This window comes from Penicillium brevicompactum, assembly GCF_028827555.1.
Source record: "Penicillium brevicompactum strain IBT 35665 chromosome Unknown utg000001l_segment0_segment0, whole genome shotgun sequence".
Classification (NCBI taxonomy): Eukaryota; Fungi; Ascomycota; class Eurotiomycetes; order Eurotiales; family Aspergillaceae; genus Penicillium; species Penicillium brevicompactum.
The window spans coordinates 3,583,868-3,594,190 of record NW_026623203.1 but is presented as its reverse complement, the minus strand read 5'-3'; the positions used below and the strand labels follow the sequence as shown (position 1 = coordinate 3,594,190).

At 49.1% G+C, this 10,323-nt stretch overlaps 2 protein-coding genes across 2 annotated transcripts; one reads left to right on the top strand and one right to left on the bottom strand.

Moving 5' to 3' along the window:
• Nucleotides 1-2,437: 2,437 nt before the first annotated feature.
• N7506_001152 (sterol desaturase family protein) lies at nt 2,438-3,459 on the top strand (the record flags this gene model as incomplete). The annotated part of the gene is made up of 2 exons (XM_056950448.1): nt 2,438-2,608; nt 2,689-3,459. The coding sequence occupies 2 exons, from the start codon at nt 2,438-2,440 to the stop codon at nt 3,457-3,459; spliced, it is 942 nt and encodes a 313-aa protein (XP_056816363.1).
• A 315-nt stretch (nt 3,460-3,774) lies between these two features.
• N7506_001151 (putative pectin methylesterase) lies at nt 3,775-9,104 on the bottom strand (the record flags this gene model as incomplete). The annotated part of the gene is made up of 6 exons (XM_056950447.1): nt 3,775-5,615; nt 5,674-5,770; nt 5,822-6,792; nt 6,857-8,374; nt 8,418-8,879; nt 8,942-9,104. The coding sequence occupies 6 exons, from the start codon at nt 9,102-9,104 to the stop codon at nt 3,775-3,777; spliced, it is 5,052 nt and encodes a 1,683-aa protein (XP_056816362.1).
• Nucleotides 9,105-10,323: the final 1,219 nt, after the last annotated feature.

The window sequence follows — 10,323 nt, the reverse complement described above, 5'->3', positions numbered from 1 at the left end:
TTCCCAGTGCTGTCTCGGCTCGCACGAGACTTGCTTTCAGTCCCTGCCACCGGCGCGGGTGTAGAAAGGCTCTTCAATAGCGCACGAGACATTTGTCATTATCGCCGAGGGTCTCTTCACGAAGGGACTATTCAAGACTTGATGATGTACATGTGCTCAGAAAAGCTCACACTAGAGGGACAGCAATTGATTCGTCTGGAGAAACCGTTGGAGAGCGAGAGCCAAGAGGCACTTGAAGAGGATGAAGCGTTGAAGGCAATCGAAGAGGATGCAGAGCCGATCAGCGACAATGAGGAGATTGAAGAGAGCGAGAATCTCGAGGGTAACTCTGAGCCAGAGGGGACATACCAAGTGGAGTGTACGGTGGTAGAGACCGGCCGGAGCTCTATACACAGACATATTCACGAACCTGAACAAGAAGAAGAGAGTATGGAGGAAGACGTGGTTGATTACGACGAAGCAGATTTACTTCCGCCTCCAATCATGCAATTGAGTGATAGAAGCCAGAAGAGATCTTCTGGTCGGGTAACAATGCCCTCCAGCAGACTGCGAGGTTACGAGGTATACTAGTCTTTAATAATTAGCCAATTTGATTTTTACAAGCCCTTCATGTTCCTTTCCAAATATTCTCAGCTAGAAGCTAGTAGTTACGCCATCGAAACAATTAGATAATCGAAAATTACTGCATAACTTAGTGTAAAATGATCAGTCAGCTTTTTTTGCTTTTTTGGGGTAATCGCGGGTACCCATTTGGGTCTTGGGTTGGGTTTCCCGGATGACAACCCGCCCCCGGGTTTGCTGACTAAGACCCAACCCGGCCCATGGGCTGGGTTTTCGCGGGCGGGTTTGGGCGGTGGGCGGGTTTTGGCGAGGCCTACTCCTGCCTATTAGTTCTCGCTCCTCCATAGCTTCTCTCTTCTTCTTTCTTCTCTCTTCAGACGCATAATACTATTCTTCAAATAGCCTCCTTTTCTTCCTGCCTACATTCTAATAGACCTTCCAAGAAGACTAGTCGATCTTGGCAATTAGGGTTTGAGAAAGGCTCGAAGAGCGTAAGTGGTGACACCAGTTTCGGGAAGTACTGTAGAACTGGTCGGCTTGCACTTTTAGTCCTCTTTTGCTTAGATAATTTGTATGATATGCGTTCTGAAAGACCTGGCTGTACAAACTTACTAATATACCATGCCTTACATCTCGCTGAGCTGGCAACCGAGGCTGTGTGCAGGTGCCAAGGGAGTAGTTGTTTCAGAACGAGCACTATGATCCAATAACTGTTCACTGCCGCTCCGCTGGGAAGGTCAGTGAGGTCGTCGGGTGACGGCGGGTGATTCCCATTCAGCTTATCACCCTGTCTATAGCGCACTTTCCCATGTCACCCCCGGTCGTGCGACGTAAAAGCGGCGCTCACCCATTGCTCGCCCGGGTGGCACCCACCCGACTATAGGCCGCGTTTAAGCCACACGCCGGTGAGTTAGTAGTTGGGTGGGTGACCACCAGCGAATCCTCACTGTTGTATGTTTTTTTTTTGTCCGAATTCCTATCCAAACATCAAACGTCAGATCAAAATTCAGTTACCTTCATGTATCTCAAGACATCAACAAAATATTCCAACGTATTCCCAGGTTGACATTTGAGAGGAATTGAAAAGCACGACATGGCAACTCTACTCTATGCCTCCTCGTCGCCTTCGGCGGCTCTATCCATTCCCTCAAATACCTAAAAAGATGAATACTCAATAGGCGTGTCTTTGGGATGTTGTGCTCCTTGAATCAGACTAGCAGGCTGGGTAGAATAACATGATATGAGAAAGCTGTCCTAAGTTCCCGAGCAAACTGCTAAAGTAGCGACAATGAAGCTCTTTTGTATAGTCTTTAAATTAATTCGGGCGTGGGAGTATGTCTCCATGAACCCAAATTTGTCGATAGGGTTGCGTGTACAATCGAGAAAACTACCGCGATTACTAGTTGTGGCACCATGTGAACGACGCCGTGGGAAATATTTGTACCAGAGTTTGAAACCATTGTAAGACCCAGTACGGAGCATTGCTGATAACTCGGAGCAGGCCATTCCCGGGGTGGTCAGACCGGCAGCGAATAATAAGCGCCGCAAAGGTCAGGCCACAGACGGGCGGATAGCCATCCGGGCCCCACATACATCGTAGTACTCTCCCCCAGATGCTTTCTGTTATTACTCCCCTTTTCACGAAGTAGTTTTTTTTTTTTTTCTCCCAGCCTATGCTGCTTCTCTCTTACTCAAGATCTACTGAGAACGACAATGTCCGTATCTCCCCCCTGTTTTGCACCCCCTCGGGTGGTTGAATTATACTCTCTTGTGCAATTTGTTGTATACTAACCCTTTTCCTCCTAGGAATTCTACCGTGCTGCCCCCCGGCACCTATTGGGGCCAATATCAAGATATCACCAAATCCAATTCCCACATGAGCATGGCAGAGAGATTGTGGGTCGCATGGTATGCGTGGGTGCAGAATGATGTCCTGGCCACCGGCATCATGTCATTCGCTATCCATGAGCTGTTCTACTTCGGCCGCTCTCTTCCGTGGATCTTCATTGATACCTTGGGTCTCTTCAAGAAATACAAGATTCAAAGTGTAAGTGGCAGGTCTAACACCTGGCACTAGCCGAAATAAACTCAATTCCAGCCGCCATCGAAACTGATATTCTGCTTCAGAGCAAAATACCTACATTGCGCGAGCAATGGGATTGCGCCAAGTTTGTGCTTCTGAGCCATTTTACCGTCGAACTTCCTCAAATCTGGTATGTTACTGCCCTCAACGGAGTGGTATTCTACTCGACGTTTGCCTCTCAGACCCGATTGAGTATTAACGACTCTTCTAGGCTTTTCCACCCAATGGCTCAGTTCTTCGGTCTGTCCACATCGATTCCTTTCCCCTCTCCCTGGACCATGGCATATCAGATTGCAATTTTCTTCGTGATGGAGGACACTTGGCACTATTTCCTCCACCGAGCTCTTCATTGGGGTCCACTCTACAAAGCCATTCACAAAATCCACCATCAGTATTCCGCACCCTTTGGTTTGGCTGCCGAATATGCTTCCCCTATTGAAGTGATGATTCTCGGCTTCGGGACCGTCAGCTGCCCGATCCTCTGGTGTGCTATCACCGGTGACCTGCATATTCTCACCATGTACGCCTGGATTGTCTTGCGCTTGTTCCAGGCTATCGATGCCCACAGTGGCTACGAATTCCCTTGGAGTCTTCACCATTTCTTGCCTGTCTGGGCTGGTGCTGACCATCACGACCTCCACCATGAGAAATTCATTGGGAACTACGCAAGTAGCTTCCGCTGGTGGGACTACCTCCTTGACACTGAATACACTCCGGATGCCCTTAAGCGCCGAAGAGAAAAAAGGTGGACGCTAAGAAGACACAGTGATTTGAACGTCATCAGTGATGGTCTGCCTGTTCTCTCTTCTTTTTAGGCGTTGGCTCTGTCTATAGCTTTGAATGGATGCTTCCAAGGTTGAAGCCGGAAGGGAAAACCTACACATAGATCGAAGACGGTCATTTGGTGGCTCAAGTTGACTCAAGCATAGTTGTCATTTTGTGAATCAAGTTTGTGAATAATATGTAATATTGGAAATTTGAAAGCAATCCATGGATGAGAATTAAAGTGTTAAGGAAGTAAACAAAATATAAAGAAAGTCACAGTGTTGGGAAAGAGATTTACAAAAGAAAGATGGACGTCTGTTCAAGGTTGTGATGGAAAAGTTCAGCGCCGCGCAGAAAGAATGCTATCAAGAGCACTTGGCAGTCTTTGTAGCAGCCGCGGTACTTGTGGAAGTGGTCTTGACAACCTTGGTGGAGGTTGAGGTGGCACGATCGGTGATGGTGACGGAAGGCTCGATGGTCACTGTTGAGGTCTTGTAAATGGTGCTGGTAGAAGCTGGAAGCACAGTGGTACTCTTCACAGTAGTCCGAACTGTTGCGGTAGTAGTGGCAGCAGGTACGCTGAGTGTACTCTTCACGGTCGCTGTCTTCAGGTTCACGATGGTGACAGTCTGACCTGGCAGGGTGACAGTAGCCTGCTTCTGGATCAAGGTTGTAGCAGTGCTGGTGACGGTGGAAGCCTTCAGTGTCGTTGTCTTGCCAACGGACGTCATATCTGCCACAGTGACAATGGAAGTGACAGCTGGGATAGTGCTTGTAGACAACTTGGTCAAGATGGATGTGATGGCATCCGTCACAGTGGCGGCCTTCAGTGATGTTGTCTTTGTCGTGATGTGGGTAACGTACACGGTGGCGACAGGGAGAGTGGTGAGACTAGTCTTGGTAACGTAGACAACCTGCGTAGCATAATCCGTCACTGTAGCAGCGTTTGCTCGGGGCAGAATGTCTCGCTTCATCTTCCTAGCTGCAGTGTCACAGCTTACGGTTGTCGTCACGGTTTTGATGGCTGTCTTGGTGGAGGTTGAAGTAAGAACTTCGGTAGTGGCCTTGGCTTTCACGGTTGTTGTTCCTCCAGAGCCAACAGTGATAGTTTCGATCAAGGTGGTCTTTCCTGCCTTGGCACTAGTAGTCTTGACGCTGGTTACAATTTCTGTCTCCTTGATAGTAACAGTAGATGGAGCAGCGGTGACAACAGAGGTTGAGGTGACAGTGCTCTTCACAGTCTTGTTGATATCCTTGCCAGTGACTGTTACTGTATCTGTGATGGTCGCCTTTTCAGTCTTGGTGACAGTCTTGGGCTCGGGTGTGATTGTGCTTCCAACGTCCACCGTCAGGAGAGATGTCTTGGTAGAGGTGATTGTTGGCTCAGTAATGACACTGGTGCTGGTCACGGTTGATTTGAGGGTTGTCGCCTTTGTCACGACCTCCGGGGTGATAGTCAGGATAATAGTAGACTTCACCGTTGAAGTCTTATCGGCCGGAGTGTTGGTAAGCAAAGCAGCTGTGGTTGAAGTGGACAGAACATCAACAGTAACAGTGGCGGTTGTGGTTGGCATTGAAATTATGGCAGAAGAGCTGACAATCGAAGTAGCACTTGTCACAGGTGCACTTGAGACGGCGGTCGAGATGGTTGTCGTTCCCGGCACAAATGGAGTACCGTCCACGTGGGTGAAATCGATCCAGGACGTGGTGGTGAAGAATTTTGCGATTTCAAACTGAGCAACGCTCGAGTCATCGAGCTGAGAGGCGAATGAAGCGCGTTTTGAGACACTCGATCCTGGACCATAGTTGCCATATTCGGCAAAGGTGACACCGGATGTCTGAGGGCTAGAGCTAGACCACTGTTCCCAGCCAGCAGCTTCCACACAAGAACTGAGGTAGCTGTCAATGTAGGCCACACGAGCATATTGACTCCATGGTCTTCCGAGTGAGATTTTGGACATGGACCTAGAACCTGTCGAGGGAGTGATGGTGCACTGATCAAATACAAAGCCTCCAGCGGTGGTGCTTGTAGCTCTCTTGTCAGCTGTGATATTGATGTCATCCTCATTGGGTGAGATGGTTGTGTTCAAAAAGTAACCGGATCCACTTCCCCAAATCATGTCAATGTTGCCTTCGACATATCCGTTGCTCATGAAAAGGTTACCGTTGATCAAGAGAGCGTCTTGGTTTCCCTTTACCTGACAACCTACGTGTCCCGGCATCAGCATCATATTTCTTGTGAATGTTGAGCAAAACAAACTTACCATAGAGACTGGCGTATTTGCTTGACTTGACAGCGAATCCAAGGGTCGCAATATCCTTCTGAGTTCCGTTGTTGTTCACGAAATTGATGTTCATGGCCTTTCCTTGTTGTCAGTATCACATGTTGGGTAAATAATCCAGCACACATACATTGAAGTAGTTACCAGTGGCATAAACAGTGGCTCCATCAGAGTTGGACTGATCCGCACCAGTGTCGATTCCATGGTTGTACTGAACGATGACCTGGTTCTGAGAGTAATCGTAGGTAGAATCGGAGTAACCCATCAAAGTCACAGAGCCAGACTTGCTGATCACGAGCTGCTCCTCGTATGTGCCAGGGTAGATGAAGATCGTGGGTGTGATCTTAGATGAAGTCGGCATAGCATCAAGGGCGCTCTGGATTGTATCGTACACGGTTGTGTTTGACCCAAGGCTGGTCTTTGACACAATGTAAGCTCCGGTGGGAGGGGTTGTTCCATCATATACTGCCGTGGCGGTTGGCGATGCGGTCGCAGTGGCTGTAGCTGTGGTAGTCGCGGTTCCGGAAACTGCGGTAGGCGTATCGATTGAATCCCAATATGTCATATCAATCCAATCAATAGAATCCATAACACTGGCGAGAGAGTAAGTATCCTCTGTCAGCAGAGTAGCGTATCTGAATGCTTCACGGGCAACCTCGTTGTTTTCCCAGTTACCCGGGCCAGTGTTGTTAAATTCAGCGAAAGTGACACCAGCAGTGCGAGGATCACTAGTCGACCAGACTTTCCATCCGGATGGATTGATCACGTCGGTGAGGTAAGAATTCTTGATCACGACGAGGGCGTACTGAGAGTAGGGACGGCCGAGGTAAACGGAGTTGGTGAGATCCACAGTGGAATCCACAGCTGCGGTGAACAGCGTCTGATCGAAGATGTAACCACCAACGGCAGAAGCTGATGCTCGACTTTGCGCGGTGATTGCAGACTTTGCTCGCTTTGCTCCGATTGTGCAACCCTTGAAGTAAGCTTTCGAGTATCCCCAGATGAAATCGATTGCACCCTCGATATAGGATGACTCGTAGTACTGGTATCCCGATGTACTACCGGTCAACAGAGTATCTTGCCATCCTTGGAAGTAGACTCCTGTAAAAAGAATATTGATCAGTAAAGCATCCTGGCTAAGGCATAGACCTGCAATAGAATATACCATAGAATGCAACGTGGTTTCCATAGATGGATGCAGCCAGAGTGACATAAGAAGACTCCAAGCCATCAAGGTTATCCGAGTTAATGATATTCACATTGTAGAAAGCAATCTTGGTAGATGCGGTAGCGACCGTTGCTGTCTCGGCATCGGAATGACCGGTTGGAAGTGGAGACACGGAAAGTCCATGCGCAAAGGTTATTGTAACTTGGTTATCGGCATAGCTTTGTCCAGGGTTTCCGGTGGTGTAACCGACAATCATGACGGGTCGCTTGCGGTTGATGGAGGGCACTTGCTCTTCGTAAGTTCCGGCGTACATGAAGATGACTTGAGTAGTTGTGTCGTCGGGAATGGACGCAAGTGCGTCGGTCAGGTTGCCATAGGATCCATTCACGGATGCAGAGACACTGACCAAAACAGCACCTGTTGGAGGGGTTGTGCCGCTCGACGGATGGGCCCAGACCGCAGAAGCAGTCGAGACTGCGGTAGCGCTTGTGGATGCCGCCGAGGTGGTCGCGGTGGCTGTCGCGCTCGCACCACCGGTCAAATCGTAAGATGGAACATAGGCGTAAGCAGTCATGTCCAACCATGAGGTTCCTCCGACCCAGTTTGACAGAGAGTAAGAATCCGCCTGGGCCTCGGTGAGGTTTGTTGCGAATGATGCACGGCTGCTGGACCAACTGCCAGGTCCGGTGTTGTTGAATTCACCAAATGTCACGTAATCAGTTTGGGGAGCACTGGTTGACCAGATATGCCAACCTGCGGGGTTGATGTGCTTGTCGAGGTAAGAATTCTTGTACACAACACGACTGTAGGAGGAGTAGGGTCTTCCGAGCCAAGTGTTTTGATACGTGCTTCCATAGGTCGAAGTGTAGGTGACGAGACAATTGTCAAAGACGTAACCTCCGGTGGCAGTTGCAGAAGAGCGGCTCATTGCAGCAATACAGGAGCCAGCAGTGTTAGTCGCAATGACAGACTGTGAAAAGTATGCCGTGGAGAAACCCCAGATGAAGTCAATGGATCCCTCAATGTAGCAGTTCGAGAATACTTGAGTTCCTTTGTTTGCAAGCAAAGTGTCCTGGTAACCAATGTAGGAACAGCCATAGGACTGAACGGTGCCGTAAAAGTCAGCGGCAAGAGCGGCAGTGTTCTTGGTTTGAGGATATGTGTTTTGGAAGTTGATGTTGTAGATGGCTAAACCCTTTCCGTCGGTGTTTTTGGCATTGACAATCGGGGTATCCTCATCTTGGTTCGCGCTGGTCAAAACACCGTTAGAGTATGAGATGGTGACCTTGTTCTGAGTGTAATCGTTTTCAAATGTGGTCTCGCCGCGAAGAATGGTCTTTCCAGTTCTGGTGATAGAGATTTGCTCGTTGTAAGTACCCGCCATGACGTAGATGGTGTATTCCTTGCCATCACTCGGCAGAGCGGCAATAGCGGCAGTCACATTCTTGTAGGGACCATCGGTCGGGTTTACCACAAACGTGGATGTCGCTGTAGCAGTGGTGGACGTGGCTGTAGCTGATACGGCTGTAATCGCAGATGAAGCAGAAGGAGACAGCACAGCAGTAGACGTAGAGGCAAATGATCTTGTCAAGAGCCTCGATATAAGAGTTCGCGATGACGCCAAGACCAACGCTAGCAGTAATGCCCAGGGTGCCAGTGGAAATGATCTGGCAGTCGTAGAAGGCATACTTGTTTCCCTTCAGGATCATGGCGCCAGATGTCGATAGAGTATTCACGAAGTTCAGATTCTTGAAGCTAACTTGCTGGACATTGTTGTTGATCGTCAGAGCGGTGCCGGAGGTGGTAATGGTGACCTTGTTCTGTGCGTAGTCGTCTGCCGCATCGGTTTGGCCAATGACAGTCACAGTAGGGGTGACCGAAACAGTGATTGCTTGGGTGTATGTACCCGCGAGGACGGTCACTGTTGGAATTCCATGGCTCTGAGCGTACGTGATAGCGTCTCCAATCGCTGTGAACTGCCCAGTGCCATCTACTGCGACTGTAACAACATTTGAAGAAGCTGATAATACATTTGTCAGCACAAGGTGGGTTCAGAGATGATTGAGAGATTTATTCTCTTACTGGAGGATGCCGACGAAGCGGTTGAAACAGAGGTCGTTGTCGCAGATGAAGTATTCGAAGTAGCCGTGGCGATAACAGCAGTCGTGGCCGTGGGCACAGCGACACTCGAGATGGCGGAAGCCGCAGATAGGCTTGCCAGCCCCAATATAGACCAGGCCTTCATGTCAAAGAGGCAGTCACACGTCTCTTGCAACGAAAGTGACTCTGGCCACCTGGGCGGACTGCTAAGAAATATATAGGGATTGCAAAGCCTCGGCTCCGAGAATCAATCATACAAGCCCAAAAGAACAAACCGAGACATTTTGGCAATCGGCCATATCGGACAGTGCACCTACGGTATAAACGATAGGCGCGCTTCTTGAAACTTCACGTCAAGACACCATCCCATGGGCAAGCCACGCTACGGCTTTAATTTTCCCGTGTGACTGAGGTATAAATAGCCGACTAGTGAAAAAATTCAAAGAATCCTGCGAATTTTAGCGTGAGCCATCTTATCAGCACAGGGCCACAATAGCAAGTCCTTCAGATCGATCGTCCGCGGCTCGCGGGGTACTCGGCTTTCACCGAGCTCGGCCAAAATCGAACGGCGGGCCTGAAAAGCTGAGCAGAAATCCCCATTTGGATAATTTGATTCAGTTCCGCCGCAGGTACACACGTGGTTTATTGTGGAGATTCAGTAAATAAGGCCATGTCGACAAAAGTACGTGGAGAACCTTATTATTTAGTGCCTGTCAGACCCCCTTCTAGTGCACAAGAACTCCATAATCTCAATTTTGAAGGGTACGTGAAGATACTGCACGTCACCTTAGGTCCTCCGGAATTTTGACCGGGCACGTCGCGAGTCTGCCCAAATCTCATCCAAGTACGGAGTACCGGGTGCACCACTCTCAGCTGAAATCTTCTCCGGAGATTCGTTCCCAATCTGGATAGTTTGGATCGCGAATTTCACCATATGTGGCGCAGCCGGGGTTATTTCGGGGCAAAGATAAGAAATTCCCAAGATGTCGGCACATAATGCTTAGCCTTCCGCCAAGCGATCGGGGTTTTTCTAGCGACTTCACGGAATCGCCGATCTAGATTCCACACTCTTGCCAACGACCCCGGGAAGATAATTAAAGACAGAGCGAAGATGGGATTATCTGCCGACAGTCAATTGCTAGCCCTTTTCGGGTCCTGAGGTTTATGATTTTCATAGTGAAAATGGAAGTCGACAGGTCAAATGTGAAGAAAACTTCCAAAGTGTACATTTTAGACCCTAAACCAGAGCAAAAATCCTCGTCTTGCAGTGATTCTGATTTTCTCCTTGGTTTCGACCAGTGTCTTGCAGGTTGTGGCAGGTGAGACATGTAAAGACCCGGAGGTTGAGCAACAGAGCCTCGGTT